Source organism: Vanessa cardui, chromosome 22, assembly GCF_905220365.1.
Source record: "Vanessa cardui chromosome 22, ilVanCard2.1, whole genome shotgun sequence".
Classification (NCBI taxonomy): domain Eukaryota; kingdom Metazoa; phylum Arthropoda; class Insecta; order Lepidoptera; family Nymphalidae; genus Vanessa; species Vanessa cardui.
Window position 1 is genome coordinate 748,893 of NC_061144.1, and position 19,532 is coordinate 768,424.

Here is a 19,532-nt window from a genome sequence, read left to right on the forward strand (position 1 = left end):
TTACAGAAATTGCCAATCAACCATTTCCAAAAATGTATTTCATGTACTCTGTACACTAAAAGGAAATATACATACATACATATGTTTATAATAGATCTATAAGAAATCGATTCAACTTTAATCGATTGATTTGACAATCGAAAGATCAAAACGAAGGTTGCAGTATGGACCGTTGATAGTTACCATAAGATGTATTTACGTGTCTCGAGCAAATCCAACTAATGCACTCAATTTAGTAAAACATTTAGCGTAAAACAAAATACTGATCGAGGAACACAATGGATCGCGAAAATAATACTATTATATATTAAAAAAATATAATCGTTAATTTCGTTATTAAAATTCGGGATAAAAAATATCGAACATTTAGTTTGCACAAATATATATTTGTGCGGATATAAAAAGTCAGTTGATCCGAAATAGTACTACTTGGAAATAAATAATGAGGAAACTGATTCAGAGTTCCTGATTCATCTGCAATCTGTTTACATCCATAGAAAAATATGTATAGAGACATCAAAAATCGTAAGACGACTACGTTATCAAGTAACATTATACAACATGTTTCAAAGATTATTTGTAGACTAAACTTTTTTTTCCATCTAGATTTTGGATAAATATGTCTGATATTTTTATTATTATTATTATTATTCTTTTTTTTTGAGTTTTTTCGTTACAACACATAACATCAATAGTAAGACCATGCTATCACAACAACTATTAACTATGCATCATTTTATGTTGAAAAGCGACCTACTAATTTCACATTGTAATAATAGACAATTAATTATTTTTTTTGGTTTTTTTATAATATTTCGATACATCATATAATTTGTAAATTAAATTAAATTGTAACGGATGCTTTGATATGAGGCGAATTTAAATTTAAGTATAGACACAATTTGATTTAATTAACTAATATATATAAAAAAAATAGATTTTGACGTAAGAGAACACAAAACAGCGACAAACGACGCAGATGATACTCGGGGTAACCTGAGTGCATGGCATCTTGTGTATGTCCTGTATCAATTTCCAAATTCAAATACTAACCTATATGAAGATTAACACGAAATAATTAAACTAAAAATAGAAACAACAAAAATAATATCATTTCTCTAAATCATCTGTAACGTAAAAAAAAGCGATTTATTGTCACGAGGACGATTAGAGCGACTAGTGCTGGAGTATTGCCTCCAACGATTGAAACTTTAAGCTTTTACAAACAATTTAAAATGTTTCTTGCATTCATGAAGTTAAAACTTCGAGAATGCCTAATAAAGTATCATTTTATGAAGTATCCCAATAATTACTAACTTCAGTAAAATATTTAGATACATATATTTCCGTAATATGAAGATTTATAAAGCTGTGTTTTTGAAACAAAAAAAATAATAATTAAATAAGTATTTTAATAAATAAGTACCCTAAATCAAACAATAATAAACCAATGGAGTGCATATAATTAAAGCACAACTTATTTCGTTAAATTAGACGATAATAATATTAATAATTTAAATTAGATCATTTAGACCTTTGATTAATTATTTTAAATAAATCCATCGGATGACATTTTATCTCTTTACATATGTAACGGCAACAACCATTTTAGACTAGTATAGACGAGACCACCGTTTCCAAAATTAAGATCATCCTTTCGAATTCGATTCTTAAATCAAGAAAGTAACGAAAGAAGACATGAAGAAGGTAAGAAAGATGGTCAAATGTTCCACGATACCCATAATATAAAGTCATAAACATTATAAACAAAGGTAAAGGAAAATATATAGATTTAGATGTAGCATCGGCAAATTCAATAAAACCGATCACTGCCGATTTATACGAGCAATAGAAATAGCTCCCTATCGCGCCATTCGACGCTATTCGTCGCTATAGATTCTCGCGTCAGTTCAAGCCGAGAAAGCAAGTGCATGTAAATCATGTGTCAAATTGACGAATATATTAGGTCATATGATATAACAAGTTATTACGTTCGTATAAAGATCATATTCACATAAGAAAATATTGATGATTTCGGATAGCGTACTCAATTCGGATGTGATCGGTTTTACGAATTTTGCCGATGCCACATCTAAGTTGTGTCGTACTATAAGTATTTAAACAACAGTGGATAAGAGATAAAATATCATGACGTAACCACAGTCAGCTTGGTTACAATACATCGCGAACAAGAAATTTCGCCAATTCTATCGACCAATAATTTTGTCATTTCAATTTTGTTTGCATCGTCAGTGAATCCGTTAAGATATAATAATGTTCGTATAGCTTATTAAATTGTTTCTGTTTCTGATTTAAATAAATGTTTTAAATTAACGTAATCCCTATCAGCTGTATCTATTAGTACCGTTAAAGGTTTTCGTTCGTTATATTTTTCATCATTAGTGTTTGGTGAATCATTATCATTGAAATTAGTCATAAATTCGGTTTTAGTTTCATTTCCACATTTCAGTTGTTTTATATAATTCGTCGAATCTTGTATTTTGTTTACTTCTTCCCCGGTGGCTTCTTCGTCCTCCCCTGTTTTATCACTTGGATGAGTTTTATTTTCTGAGCCTCTGGACTCTCATAGAACTCTTCCAGCATCTGATAAAAGTAAATATAAAATATATCATTGGAGCAGATTAACAAAAATATTTATTTCTTTTAGTATTATTATTTTTACAATAAATATTATATTATTTTATTTCATTAATTATGTAACTTATTAATTTAAGCTCATACACTAAATGTAATATAATTTTATTCTTACAACTGTTTTGTTTAAAGTAATTGTTACTATTTGTTGAATTATTACTACTTTTGTCATGTTTTAATTTTGTAATCTGTTAATTCGTAATTGTTATCTAAATATAAATTGTTATTACATTTTAAATTACCCCCTGTTTAGTTAGCTATTTAAACTTGTATTTTATTCTACGCTAGTGTCTTATTGACCAAAAACAAACAGGAGTATTTGAATAATTTGATATAAATAAATGGATATATGTTAGACCGTACACTAAATCGATGTATTACAAGATACTCACGGTCATGCTGACTTCGGAGGCAATAGCAGCAGCCGACGCCGGTCTTTCAGCCAATGCGATCAGTGTCGGTAACAGTGCGTGACTCCTCGCCTGGGACACGAGCCAATTGGCGGGCAGCGTGCACAGAGCCTTGATGACACTCCAGCCCTCGCAGATTGTTTCCTAAATAACAAAATATGCAACGTTAAGTAGCTCCTGAAGAGTTCGTTATCAAACTTTTTACTTAAAAGTAAAGAGCATTCGAATGTTTTTTTTTTTCTTTATGAATTCTGTTAAAGTATTATTCTAAGATATTTATTGTAAGTAACCGTTATGAAATAAAATTTTAAGAATAAATAAGGAATCATTAATTTTAATCAACATACACTTTCTTTTAATTTATTTTTCAATCAACCTCATAAGATCACTAGAAAATAAACAAAAACAAGATCATTTATTTGCGCTTCTAACACTTTCCCTTCAGAGAAACGAAACAAAACTTACTGAAAAACACATCAGCTTTAAAATTTTATCATTTTAAGTAATTGAAAATCTAGTCGTATTTGTTCGAATCGCTGCCCGAATTGCAACATAAATACAAAAATAAAATGTTATGAATTTTTAAGAATATTTAGCGTATCATAATAAGTTTTATACCAATATACATGAATATAATCAATATTAAAAAACATAATAATAATTGCATATGCTAATTCGGAGCGGGGAGCTAGTTTAAAACAAATAGTAATTCTCTATCAATTAGAATAAAATGATTGGAATCCATCCATTTCATATGATTAGAAATAAACTAAACAAAAATCCATTACAAATTAACACAAAAGTTACGAAACAAAGCAATCACAGGCACTTTCCGTGATCTACAACATTATTTACGCTAAAAACCATACAACATCAAGACATTCCGCGGTTATCTAAGAAATGCGTCTACATTTTCTTTAGCAACCATAAAAGAATAAAGTTAAGGCTACTCTAACTAACAGTATTTCAAAGTCGCGATAACCGAAACCATTAAAACACCTATTAACGTATATCACAACGTCCAACAAAAAGGTGAAACGAAACACTATCTATACATATAATACTTGGACATCGTGTAAACACAATATTTTAGGCATTAATCGTTGGAGATAATTCGATAAAGGCAAACACATTTTTCTTAAATATTATCTGTTTGCCTGTATGGTGGTCAGTGGTAATGGATATACTTTAATTCGAAATATTTTTACAGCTATACATAAATTATCTAAGACTAGTAAATTATAAATACATAAACATTATAAGCAAGAATAAACGAAGGCATTATGCTCAATGATAATTAATCGGTGCATTTCTTTGGCAGTTAATTTTATATAACGTAATTCTAATTTTATATTGAAATATAAATAAATTATAATTAATACAAATACCTAATATTAGTATTAAAAAAATATAATATGTACTTTTCGTTCTAAGTACAAAGAATTTCATCATAGTATGTATATTTAAAATTTTTGAGGATATTTTCTTTCCAGAAACTAACTTGCTCCACAGGTATAAACATAAAACTAACATTCAAAGATCCCGCGATAGAACCGGCACGAGCTCGTCGTGGATATAACGCATGTGTTCTTACGAATTCATTATTAAAGTTGAAGTACCGTATAAATTATTCATCTTGATGGTCACTTCCCCGCTCTAATGCAAAAGGAACAACAGCGGCCCTAATTTGCTTCCTTGAGCGACTCCGTGTTCAAAGACACCTGTGCCCGTGGGAAACTTTGTTGACTTATTTAATAATTAACTTCGCTCCTTGTTTACTATGTATTGTTTTTTAACGGTCAAGTTAGAGTGGCTTCCAAAGAGGACACTAAAACTGCATTATAGTGTCACCAATTGAAAAATAGTATGAAAATCAATATTCATATTGGAATTGATTATTTAAACATACAATTAAAGTATAAAGTTATGTTAAACTTATAGAAATTATGTAATCCTATAAATTCTCAGTTATTTTTGTAAGCCTTAATTTATAAAACTCCAGCATAGCCTTGAGGTATCACGCGCCTAGAATTTATTTAGCCGATATTTTACTTATATTTACTAGCGAACCGCCCCGGCCTTGCACGGGTACAATGCTAATACTAAACATACTACACAATTTGTTTATTTACGACATTACATTAGAAACTTCTAAAATTGTCGGCGTATCTTTATTATTTTGTCTATTATATACCTTCCTCTCGAATTACTCTATCCATTAAAAAGAACCGTGTCACAATTTTTCAAATTACATAACGGATTACGTAATTTTAAAGATCTAGCATACAGCATACATAAAGCATACATGGGGACAGTCAGTGTAATGATAATTATACTTATTCATTTACTTTTTGTAATACCAATTAAGTAGGCGGAGTTGTAAGGGGTCCTGATAATTGGTTTCCATGGCCCATACACATACTTACTGTAAGAATAGTATTTCTCCTCATATCACTAATACTCCACCAAACATTGGAACTAAAATGTCATATCCCTTATGCCTCTCACTCGCCCTTCAAACCAGAACATCACAATAATAAATATTGTTTGGTGGTAGAACATGTGACTCGGGGCTGGGATAAGACATACAGAACAAAGAGTAAATACTGAGTTTCTTGCCAGTTCTTCTCTGTAGAATCTACCTTCCGAAGCTGGTCGCTTCACTTAGGTAATATAGTTTGTTAGGAGACAATTCAAAAGTGCAAACTTTAATAAAGTATATTTTGATTTTCATTTTGTACAAAGCCGTAGTCATCAAAAATCCTATATATAGTATAGTATAGTCCTTATGACGGTAAGTTTTAAAGTTGGCAATTCACAAAAAGAAGTTAAGATAAAAACTATTTCATATCAAAGAAGTTAATATTTCTCTTCTAAAAAAATATTTAATTACACAATTATAAAAAATTTAAATATAATTATAAAAAACGAGTCCCCTGAGATATAACTTTGTATGAATGTATAAATAAAACACAGTCGACATTATAATGAAGATTTTTTTATATGGACAACATCACACACATTACTCCCCAATGTAAGTAGCTAAAGCACTTGTGTTGTGGAAAATCAGACTTAACCATGATACCACAAACTCCCAGACCAAAGACAACATAGAAAACTTTAATTTACTATTAATATTTTATAACGACACTGACCAGCTTTATGGCATTACAAGTTCTTGGCCATTCGTTCGTCCGTGTGATAGTTCAATAGTTGCAATCGTATTCCTTGCGACCGTTTTGTTCCCATGCGGGCTACACCTGTCTCATCACGTGCGCATATTTTATAATTAAAACGTCTAGGATTATTTATTGGTTTTATAAAATAAAAAAAAAATACAACCTATTATTTCAATAAACAAATTTATATTAATATTATAAATGGTAAAGTAACTCTTGTCTGTTTGTCGCTCTTTTACGACCAAATTACTGAAGCGGACTTGATGAAATTTGGCAGGCTAAGAATAGGCTATTTTTTTGCCTAATACATAACCTACACCATAAAACGCATTGAAATATTAGGTTGGGGAAAAAGTCTTTTCGCATATAGTATGTATGAACTTGTAATAAAATCTCTTTGGCTATACCATTTGTATCTGGCTGGTTTTGGTATCATTAAAAAGTTTTAATTTTAAAGAAGGCACTTCCAAATTCAAATTAGGAATTTGTGTGATTTTCATTTGTTTTTGTTGTTGTTAAAATGAGTGAATCTAAAGAAGAAATTCGATACATTTTAAAATTTTACTATAAAAAAGGTAAAAATGCAACTCAAGCCGCGAAAAAAAATTGTGATGTTTATGGACCTAATGCAGTATCTGTGAGAGTAGCGCAAGTTTGGTTTAAGCGTTTTCAAGCCGGAAATTTTGATATCAAAGATGCATCTCGCTCTGGTCGCCCTGTTACGGACAAAATTGATGCCATTTTTGAAAAAGTGGAGCAAGATCGGCATATTAGTAGTTACGATGTAGCTGAAGAACTGGCAATTGACCACAAAACGGTTTTGACTCATTTGAATAAAGCTGGGTGCACAAAAAAGCTCGATATATGGGTGCCTCATGAACTCATCGAAAGAAACCTAATGAACCGTGTACTCATTTGTGATTCTTTATTACGACGTAATGAAACCGAACCATTTTTGAAGAAGCTGATAACTGGTGATGAAAAGTGGATCACATACGACAAGAACGTGCGAAAAAGACCGTGGTCAAAGGCCGGTCAAGCTTCACAGACTGTGGCAAAACCCGGATTAACTCGCAACAAGGTAATGCTGTGTGTATGGTGGGATTGGAAGGGCATCATTCATTATGAGCTGTTACCGCCCGGCAGGACCATCGATTCAGAACTGTATTGCGAACAATTGATGAGATTGAAGCAAGAAATTGAGAGAAAGCGGCCAGAATTGATCAACAGAAGGGGTGTGGTTTTTCACCATGACAACGCTAGACCTCACACATCTTTAGCCACTCAACAAAAATTACGAGAGTTTGGCTGGGAGGTATTAATGCATCCGCCGTATAGTCCTGACCTTGCACCTTCAGATTTTCATCTGTTTCGGTCTCTGCAGAATTCCTTAGGCAGTGTTAGGTTAACATCACGAGAGGACTGCCAAAACCACTTGTCGCAGTTTTTCGATCAGAAACCCCAAAATTTTTACAGCAATGTGATCATGTCACTACCAACAAGATGGCAAAAAGTTATGGAACAAAATGGCACCTACATACTTTAGTCAAATGTAAATAAAGTATAAAAAAATCTTTTTGAATTTTCATATAAAATACGAAGAAACTTTTTCCCCAACCTATTATTTAGTGATTCTATGAATGCTTTTAAAAGAAAACTTTTCAATCATTTTATTTAAATAGTTTTAGCTTGTTATACTTCTATTTAGGTATTTTCTATTAGGTTTTAATTTTTCTAATTTTATATTCAATAAATTTAATATATATGTATAATTGTTCCGTGTCGAGTTGTTTGTGAAAGTCATGTACGCTAGTTATTGATGTATATATTAAGAACATGATTGTCTACTTCTAAAATTATGTAAGTGTGTTAAATATATATATTGTTAGCGTGCTTAAATAAATAAATAAATAAAATAAAACGCGAGCAAAACCCGGGGACAACAATTAACAATATAAATCCGTAATTAATTAACATTAGGAAGGATTTACGTAAATAATGTATTAGATTTTAGTTATATGACCGAGTAACCGTGTCGAAATAAAATATGTTTATAGTAATTAGTAGTTAGTGAACGCTAATCAAAGACAGATTTACTAATCTGAGTGAATACTGAACGATCATTGTTCGCCTGATCACTGACGAGCATCAACCAATGATCAATCAGATTAAATTAAAATTAGTTAATCTAACTTTGATCAGAGTTACAGAATATGAAGGATATAAAATACAGATATAGAAAAACCTCTTAAATATCCACGTAGATAGTTTCGATACACATACATTTTATATGTATACATATAATAAAATTGGAGTATCTGTTAGTAATATTAAAATAACCAACTTTTTCCTAAATTCTTATTATGTATGTAAGTACACACACAATAAGTATACCAATATAACATTTGCAAATTTTGTCTGTCTATTTATCTGTTTGTTTCGGCTAATCTCTGGAACGGCTGGACCGATTTTGACGTGACTTTCTCTGACACAGCTGTTGTTATAAGGAGTGACTTAGGCATTTTTGCTAACGAAAGTCGCGGACACACCGGTACATAAGTAAGAAATATTAAAAAGTTAAGATAGGTATGTCCTAATTGTTTAAACATAACACAAACCTGTAACTGAGGATTGTTGACGACCACGAAGCCGACGAGGACTATGAGGTCCAGAACCATCGTCTCCGACAAAGTCTGATCGAGGCGTTGGTTGCTCAGATCTGAAAATATATCTGGTTTACGGAACTGAACAATAAACATAAAGAAGACAAATAAAAATTAATTAAATTAATGAAAACATATCAATATACAATGCAATATAATAAAGAATCTATTTTTTATTATTAACCATTGATAAATATACCACAAAGTAAAGTAAGTGGTTACATTGGCGCTCTAAAAAGTTTTAACCCTTATATACATCGCCAATGCGCTATCAACCTTGGGAACTATGATGTTATATCCCTTATGCTTTTAGATGCAATAGCCTACTCAAATTTAAACTGGAACACAACAATACTAAGCAGATGGTAGAATAGGTGTTTTTAAACATTGTGATAATTTTAATTCAAAAATGCTTTAATTTTAAGCAGAAACAAACTTTTGGACATACGACCCAAACGGTTACTACCACTATATTACGATTATCTGCTGGTCTCATACATGTTATATACAGTTATATGGATTAAGATCATATTCTCACGTAAAGCTGTAGTCCGCGGTGCCTCCTTCTCATTCGGTGCATGTTGGGAGAAGAGCCTCGCGACAGCCGCGCGGAACTCCAACGGCCATCCGCCCTCGCCGAATGCTTCCTGACAAATTCAAAATACCATTGAGCAAACGACGACGTCAATTGTTTACAAGAGATAACAAACACCTAATAGTCGATTATCATATTCAAGAAACGATTCGTTTTGCTTACGGATAGTAGTAAAAGTAATTAAGTAAAGTAAAAGCCTGTAAATTTTCCACTGCTGGGATAAGGCCTCCTCTTCCATTAAGGAGAGGATTTGGAAGATATTCTACCACGCTGTTCCGATGCGGGTTGGTGGAATGCACATGTGGCAGAATTTCGATGAAATTAGACACATGCAGGTTTCCTCACGATGTTTTCCTTCACCGCCGAGCACGAGATGAATTATAAACACAAATTGAGCACATAAATATAGTGGTGCTTACCTGGGTATGAACGCGCAATCATAGTTCTAACCACTGGGCCATCTCGGTAATATATCGGGTCGATAGTAAATTCTACGAAATTTTATTCGGCTATTATTGCTAATTACGGATACAAAAATTACAAATAATAATTAATATTAGTGTTGACGAATGAATTCTATGAACCTATTATTGATTCAATCAATCTTATAGGTATATAATCTAACAGGATAAACTGTCCGTAAGCAAAACGAATTGTCTTCTTGAATACAGTAACCAGCTCGAGTTATATGCATGAAAATAACTTATTCCTTTCTATATCTTATATATATTATTATATTAATGCCAGTTTAAACCATAAGACTTTTTAAAACCCTCAAGCATCACGACCAAGTAGGTCAAATAAGTTTGTTTAAAGTTAAAACAACAATCCGAATCCTTTAAAAAGTTTAGAAACAATATTAACAAATACTAAATGAGTAGTTTCCTATCTTCACACCCAAATCATTCAATCAAAGGCAACCGTTTCTTGTACTTCATAAAATCCAGCTAATGTTACTTCGCCACGAATGTTTTAACTTCTCCCCCAATCCGCGGCGAACCAAGTCTTCTCACTCGAGCGTAGATGTACAAATCTCGTATTCAGAGCACACGGGCGCGGGTCACGCAATGCCATTGTCTCAACCTCTCGCTTTCATGACACGTGAACATGCGAGATTTTTATACAGGGGTTTGATTTATACGCGTTACCACACGTTCGAAGACTCATTACTTATGAATACAGACATTTTTTTAAATACATATTTTATTTCTATAATAGAAGTGAAGGTGACGAACCACTAATTGCAAAGCTATTTTGAGCCGAGACGGCCCAGTGGTTAGAACGCGTGCATCTTAACCGATGATTGCGGGTACAAAACCCAGGCAAGCACCACTGAATATTCATGTGCTTAATTCATAATGTTGTCTTAAATTTTCGCGATTATTACACATTTAAATAAAACTAATTATAAGGGATGAATCGCGTATATTAATTATTTTTAAACATCCCGACGTTTCGAGCACTTTGCAGTGTTCGTGGTCACGGGTAGACATTTTTTATTTAAATGCTTAATTCATGTTTATAATTCATCTCGAGCTCGGCGGTGAAGGAAAGCATCGTGAGGAAACCTGCATGTGTCTAATTTCAACGAAATTCTGCCACATGTGAATCCACCAATGCAGGTGCATTGGAGAAGCGTGGTGGAATATATTCCAAACTTTCTCCTCAAAGGAAAAGGAGGCCTTAGCCCAGCAATGGGAAATTGATTGATTGTTACTGTTGGTGTTGTTATTTGAACTTCAAAAGTATTAAAATATATTTATAAACAATGAAATTAGATAGTTAGTCATTGGAGCCGGATGAATCAAGTACATTATCCAAAACATGTTTAACCGATGCTGAAAAACTATTATATTACAAGCCCAACTGTTTACAAAATAATAAAGAAACCTCATAAAAAAGGGCGGGATGATTATTAAAAAAACACATACAGCAATTGCACAACAATCAATCATAAAACTTACCCTACACGAAAACCATTACAAACGGGAATGTACCACATCTGTGACCGCAGCTAATAAACTTATAATCTTGTTTATTATCTATTACGGCCCACCGTAGACAACTAAACAAACGGAGATCTCCCATGGGTCGCCAATTATTCATGCCATTATGGGGCCGGTACACAGACATCAAAGTTGGATCCAGTGCCCGGGAGATTTGGATTGTTTGATTTTTATTATTATCTGTAGACGCTAAGTATTTACATTCCGAGTTTACTTTGAAGTTATGAGTGAAAGGTAAATTCATTATTCCGCTCTGAACATTATATTTCGTATATTTGTACAGAAATATGATGATAGCTGTGTATCTACCTACGACCGATATGTTTTGTGTGTATGTTTTTTATATTCATATGTTAGATAACTTTTTTTTTTCAATTATAAAACTGGAATATTAAATATTATAAAACTCAGTCAACACAAGTATAGTTCTACAAACAAGAATTGAGTACAAAAAATTCAGTAATGCTTAGGTTTGAACTTATAGGTTAAACTTTTAACTAAAGATTTACTATATACATTTACAACTAGAATTAATAATTTAGAGAGTAAAAAATTTCATTTATTTCTAAAAATAAATATAACAAAATTATTTTACTCAAAAGTAGATTTTTTAAAATTTTTGCTACAATGTCCTGCTGACCGATTTCGACCAGTAGCTCGACAGCTGTTCTCAGGGGAGGCTCTCGGATACACTGTCAAATTTCAACTCCGAGATTCTACTAAGAAGAATGTAATAACAGACAAATTCAACGACCCAAATATACAATCTAATTTAGACGATGAAGCAACGAAATCATTGATTTTATAAAATAGATGTACGAATTAAAAAAGAACAATCAGTTGTTAAAATACTCCGCCTCTGATTAGTACTAAGTCCTCATTAAAGAAATACAAAATTAACAATTTATTCGAAAACAAATAAACAAATTGCAACTGATTATAACTTCGCTTTTAAAGCATTTATTAAGAAATTGACGAGATACTTTTGTAGGAGGTATTTGTCGTTTCGTTTTATCGTAACACACATAATAAAGGAACAGCCATTTAATGGAGCACCAAGCAGCTGGTATCTGAATTTCCTCTGAAACATGCATCCAACTGGAATGTTTCCTTCACCGACAGTCATGGTGCAATCTCCTACCATCATTGCATCGTAGACTTTCGGCCAGCTTATTACAACTTCATCACAATGCTTACTATTATACAAAAGATAGAAAGAAATTTAGCTAATATCTTTAAATATATATAGACATAGGATAGATTATTATTTCGAATAACTTATAATTTCGGTTATGGCTACAGAGTTCCGTCATCCTTGATTTATATACCGAGATGTGCATAAATAAAAAATATGAATATTATACGAATTGTTACCATATTCGTTATTCTTATTCGTGTCTACCAATGTACTTCCGTATAATTAATACACATAATTCATAATTTAATAATATATTAATAAACCTAAGTAGAAATCGTCAATTTTCAACTTGTTTCATTTTATATTAAATATACAATAACAATATAATATCAAATATATAAAATCAAATTAATAACATATGTATCTTAAGCGTTAAAAACAAACGTATAATTATTCACATTTCCCAGGATAACAAGAGATGAACCCTTTTGATTATATCCAATTATGTTCAATGGAATATCAATCTACTCTCCAGTAATATTTCACGTGTCATCATCGTTCACGGACCACTAGTTAGGGTTTAAACGACGGCTACGACAACGCAATCCTCAAAGTATACTAATAGTTTATTATTATTTAACTAAATGTATATTTTGTACGCCGAAATGACCCAGTGGCTAGAAGACGTGAATCTTAGCCAATGATTAGCAAGCACTAAATATACTACAGATTCTTTTTCTTTACGTCATCACATTACAAACTTCTAAAATTATCAGAGTTTCTCTACTATATTGTCCATGTCTTATATACAATAACCTTCCTCTCGAATCACTCTATCTATTAAAAATACCGCATCAAAATCCCTTGCGTAATTTGAAAGATTTAAGAATACAAAGGGACAGACAGGCAACTTTGTTTTATACTATATAATGATGATAATGATATCGTGGTCAGTGGTGATGGAAAAGGTAACAATATGTCGGATAATAAACTATATTATAATATAGGATCGGATAATAAATCGGATAATAAACTATAATATAATATGTAAGTCTGTACTGATGTTTAATTAACTTAGTGGTAGGGCTTTGTGCAAGCCCGGCTTGGGTCCTCATATATTATACCGTCAAGCAACAATACTTAGTATTGCTGTTTACATTATAAAGAATTTGGGGCAATATTGATGGCGCATTGGAGATGTAAGGAATTATTAAATCTTTTACGGCACCAATGTCTATTGATGGTGGTGATCACATACCATCTCACGTGACCCATTTGCCTGTCTGCATACGGAAAGTATGTCTGGCTTGGAAAAGGCTCGTATTTACTACAGTTCTATTAAAAAGTAACACTGACATCAATTTGAAAGTTATGTTTCCGAAATTTATTCCGCTTATATCGATGAAAGCACATCACTATGATATCGATTACGGCTCGCTTCGCAAACACGTCACACTTTTCGAAACTTTGACGTTCGAGTGACATCTGTCACGGTATATCCACCCTCGAATAATAATTGGTGGTGTTTTTTTTTGCGATCGAGTAACATTAGATATTTTGACAATGATATCTAAATAGTAATAGCGGTTATAACTTACAACGAGACACCTAAGGCTCATGAAGCATATACATTGATATCTCGAACTTGCTTAATAAATAATGTTTTACACTCGAAATATATAAAATACTCGTACCTATTCTATTGTCTGACCGCGGGTCAGGCCAATAAACAGTTACTGGGATGTTTCTGGCAAGACACTCGAAATAAGTTGGCTGTGTTCCATTGACTGCAATAAGCACAAACGTGTATCGTGTGCGTGTTTTTTATATTGATATGTTTTATAACACTTATTTTTTAAATTATTATTCGTATTATAAAACTGGGTCGTCATAGATGTAGAGTTTAATAATCAATAGTGCTCAGGCAAGTATACATGTAAAAAGGGTGATCATGTGCCTCAACTCTGGTTGTATGGGATTTCCAAAACACTATACGAATAAAGAAAGCTCAGACACTTTCACTATTATATCTCCTGCGCACTTAGGTAATCTTTACCATTGACACAATCTGGGATTAAAATCGAAGATGATCAACATTTTACTTGGTGGTAGGGCTTCGTGCAAGTCTGTATTCCACTGTCAAATAGCAATACAGCAATACTTAGTATTGTGTTCCGGATTGAAGGGTGAGCGAGACAGAGTTATTACAGGCACGCTGATATATCATCTAGTTGCCAAGGCTGGTGGCGCATTGATGATGTAAGTAATTGATAAAATTTCTTACAATTTCTGACAAGACACAAAGTTTTAGTAAATGAAGCAAGTACTACCAACGGAATTCGGAATTTCTCTTTTCTTACATTCAAAATACAATGTTACATTAGCGAAATACAATTATACAGGGTTATTGGTAACTCGACGTATATCCGTTAGGAGGTGATAGGGGTGACTATTTGCAATAAGTTTAACCCCCATGTATAATCCAAAAGTGAACCATTTTTGAGTTATGTATACAATATATCCTACCCGAATTGAAAGCTCTTTAATTCCAAGCCAATTCCTAAAAATCGAAGTAACCATTGAAATAGAAGGCTAATAGAATTTATTTAAGTTACACGAGCCCGGAGCAAACCGGCACCGATCCCGGTAGTTCTGTAAACAGTATCGCTACGTAATATATTTGCGATGGACTCCGCAAACGTTATGTACATCGCGTAGGGTTGCGCTTAGCGCTCCATCGGAGACATCGATTACCTGAAGAACCTATATTAGGGATATTAAAAGGGTGAATAAATAAATCATAAATAAATATTAGACAATATCACATATATTACTCAGATCCCAATGTAAGTAGTTAAAACACTTTATGGAAAATCAGAATTAACAACGGTACCACACACCCAAACCCAAGAAAACGTAGGAAACTAATTAACATTTTCTGCATGGACTCGGCAGGGAATCGAACCAGGAACATCGGAGTGGCGTACCCATGAAATCCGATGTACCTACACTACTCGACCACAGTGTTCTCACATTTTGAGTATGATTTTGATATCCTTGCCAAAATTAATTTATCGAAGAACAATTTTAACAACAAAAGATCGATAATGAACTAAAAACCTTTTTTAAACATTTTTCATTTAATTATTACATATATTAGTTTATTTTTCAAGTAAATTAAAAATATCGATAATATCGATGGTACAAGACACATCACTACGCCACGGTTCGGTGAACAGATGATAAATTGGCTCCTTGTCTGTAGCCGCTGCGGTTTTAAATTGATTGAGCTAACCTAACTTCGTTACAAGGATCAGGATTTCGATAGAATTTGCCTTATATCAATACTCTTGATAGTGAATTGATTGTTATTTTAGAGTCGATGAAGAGAGCTTTTTTGGTAAGACTTTTTTTAAAGAGTTAATAGGGCAGTGTACACAAAATACTTTGGAATAATTTTATAGTACTATACTAGCGACCCATCGCGGCTTTGATACCAAATATACTACAGAATTTGTTTATTTACAACATCATACTAGAGACTTCTAAAATAATCAGTGTTTCTTTACTATATTGTCCATGTATTACATGCAAAAACCTTCCTTATGAATCACTATATCTATTTAAAAAAAACCGCATCAAAATCCGTTGCGTAATTTTAAAGATCTAAGCATACTTAGGGACAGACAGCGGTACGTGACTTTGTTTTATACTATGGTAATGATAAAAATGAAGAGATCTTTTTTGATAAAACTTTCTTTAAAGAATTACTTAGCCAATATACACAAAATACTTGAGAATAATTTTACATAAACATATTAAATATAATGCTGCAAACACAGCTACAGAATATATATATTCACTGAAACAAGCATAAACTTTATTATTTTGTTTTAAATGTATTATTATATCACTGCCAGTGTATTTATATGTTTATATCTGATGTATGGAAAATATAGTAAAGAAACACTGATAATTTTAAAAGTTTCTAATGTGATGTCGTGACTAAACAAATTCTGTAGTAGTATATTTAGTATCAGCATTGCACCCGTGCAAAGTCGGGGCGGGTCGCTAGTGATGTATGAAACACATCGCAGACTCTCGTCCCATTGTCCCGGTTCGCTGTTGTCTAATCTCCGAGCGTCTTACACTAATATATTCTCGTAAGACAGTAGTCGTGGTCAAACAGAAACACTACGATTTACCCGAGACAGAGTTTGATCAATATGGATAAGATTTCAAACTAAACTCTCGTCCACATTGTTGTATTGAAATAATAATTATTTTTTTATAGTATAGGTTGGCGGACGAGCATATGGGCCACCTGATAGTAAGTGGTAAGTGGTCACCATCACCCATAGACAATGACGCTGTAAGAACTATTAACTATTCTTCACATTGTCAATGTGCCACCAACCTTGGAGTACTGTTATTTGGCGGTGGAATAACTAATGAGTTTACCCAGACGGGCTTGCACAAAGCCCTACCACCAAGTAAATTATATAAACAATTACTACATGACAAAAAAAAAAACATTTTGTCGATTCTTATTAGGTCAAAGTATTTAAGAACTAATATTAGAATCCTGAATAAGCTTTAATATTGAATCAAAAATTTCTTTTCATTTGATTTAATATGAAGTAAATGTAAAAAAAGAAACCAAAAAATTCTAATATATTAGAAATGTAGCACAACAAAAAGTAATCGCGTATAGCTCACTATACGTCACAAATATAAAATAAAAACGTAAGTTCGCACGGTTGGAAAGGCGTTTCTTTATACTGTTTATTGAATAACAAGACACAATAAAGTAAATTAACAACGCTTGAGAGTAATTAGATGACAAAAAAATGCGCATCGAAACACGAATACCATAGCAAGTGTTGTTACGGTCAAAGTCTTACACCTATTTTGGTCTTATATCATTCCCTAAGTGTCTGAAGCTGAACATAAGAAATTACGTTTCAAAAATTAAATTTGAATTTCTTCTCTTGAAGTCAATTTGTAAAGAAGTCCTTAAAAAAAGACTTTATGTAAACGTAATATTATGAGGCAATTATTATTCGCAAAAATTTTGAAGAATATGTTTCCAAAAAATAGACATTCTCGATACAACCAAGTCACCCTTAGTATCATCGGGTTCCTAAAGCCCACACATTACATCCCGCTGTAACCGGACCCCTGTTTGCGGAGCACACATCCAGCATTGATACTCCGGTTAATTAAGGAGTCTGAACAAATACTATGGTAACGAGACGCCGTTTAAATAAAACCGTGACCGAACTGACATTCGGATATCTTATGTTTTTATTAACAATTAATGATGCAAAATATAAAGACAAAGTTATGATTGCTATTTGATCGAATATTTTTGTAGTTTTATAAAGTTTTTCTTATCAAAGAAATTGTTGATAGTAAAGCCGGCTCTACACTTGCGAAACGGTGTCGTGGTGAGCATACACCGCAATCGTCTTTTCAAATCATCTCTCTTTATTGGTAAACAAAAATATTTCGACCAGCATTGGCGTCGAAATATTACTTCCTTATATACACACAACACTATAAGCTTGGTGTCCTCACAAACATACATTATTAAAAAAAAATCTTATTTTACGAGTGTGTTATTTGCATTCAGCATATTGATACGAATAAGATTATATTGCAAGACTATGATACGAAGAATCGCGCTTTAAATAGAAATCTAAAAGATCATCAAGCAATCCGGTGTGAAACCCAAAAATTTGGGACAAAATGAACTGAACTGATATAGCCATTCGTTTTAGTAAATCGAGTGTCTAACCTGTACAATCTGATGGTCCATCTCGGCAATAGCTCGCAGCAAGTGGGCCGTTCTCGCAGCTCGCACGAAGTCCCCACACTGTCCCAAGGAAGCCCCCTTCGCGAAGAGCATGCAGAACTCAGCTCGGGAGCCGCATACGCTTTTCCCGAGAGCGGTACGAAGCGCCTGCTTCGCATACGTCCTTTCAGCACCCTGGTGACAATACGACAAATTGTTGCAACCATCAAACTCTGGTCATTCTTGCTCAACTTACGATGGGTAGATTATAAATTAATAAATAAATAATGGACACCATCACATACATTACTCTGATCCCAATGTAAGTAACGAAAGCTCTTGTGTTATGGTAAATCAGAAGCAACGACGGTACCATTAGATTTCTATGTTGTCTCGTGTCTGGGACACGAGACAACATAGAAATCAAATTAACTTTTTCTAATTCGACTCGGCCAGGAATCTAACCCGGAACCTCGGAGTGGCGTACCCATGAAAATCGGTGTACACACTACTCGACCACGGAATCTTCAAATATTTGACAAGTTTTGGTTGTGATAAATGTCTTTCTAATTGACGCCTCTATACAAACGTATATCACACTATTTATAAAACCGTTTATGCTGATATAAGCTCTCATTTTACTTAATAAAGACTATGAACAATAATGTCATTAATTAATCTACAAGATATTAAACTAGAATACTCACAATATCTGGCAAGTAAGGATGGCAGAGGTCTGCGCTGACTGTAAGCAAGGTCTGAATACTCTCGCGCGCTTCACCCGCCTTTTCAGCTCGGGTTATACAACCGCTGAGGCAGAGGTAGCTGAAATGGAAATATGCTTTTAGATTCAGAAATATTATTCTATAGTAGTGAATCCACTACTGCTAAACTACTGCTTACGTAGATTTTTGAGTACTTTGAGTTTGTATTACACACTCATGATAAATCCTATCGCAAAGCAGCCATACTTAAGATTTCTTGTTTTCAGTTCATAACATCTCAGTTTTTCCTAACGATGTTTCATTGTTCGTGTTACAAATACATGAAAAATAGCGATACTTGCACGGGAATGAGCCCGTATACATA

The 19,532-nt window shown here is 33.0% G+C and overlaps 1 protein-coding gene across 1 annotated transcript in view; it reads right to left on the minus strand.

The window, feature by feature from the left end:
* Positions 1–862: 862 nt before the first annotated feature.
* LOC124539475 (S phase cyclin A-associated protein in the endoplasmic reticulum) overlaps positions 863–19,532 on the minus strand; it is an 85,841-nt gene continuing 67,171 nt past the window's right edge. The window contains exons 16-21 of the mRNA XM_047116874.1: positions 19,151–19,268; positions 18,447–18,638; positions 9,446–9,554; positions 8,863–8,963; positions 3,048–3,209; positions 863–2,604 (exon numbers count right to left, since the gene is read on the minus strand). Of these exons, the coding sequence (XP_046972830.1) occupies positions 2,506–2,604; positions 3,048–3,209; positions 8,863–8,963; positions 9,446–9,554; positions 18,447–18,638; positions 19,151–19,268 (781 nt within the window). The 3' untranslated portion in view covers positions 863–2,505. The remainder of the gene's footprint in view (positions 2,605–3,047; positions 3,210–8,862; positions 8,964–9,445; positions 9,555–18,446; positions 18,639–19,150; positions 19,269–19,532) is intronic.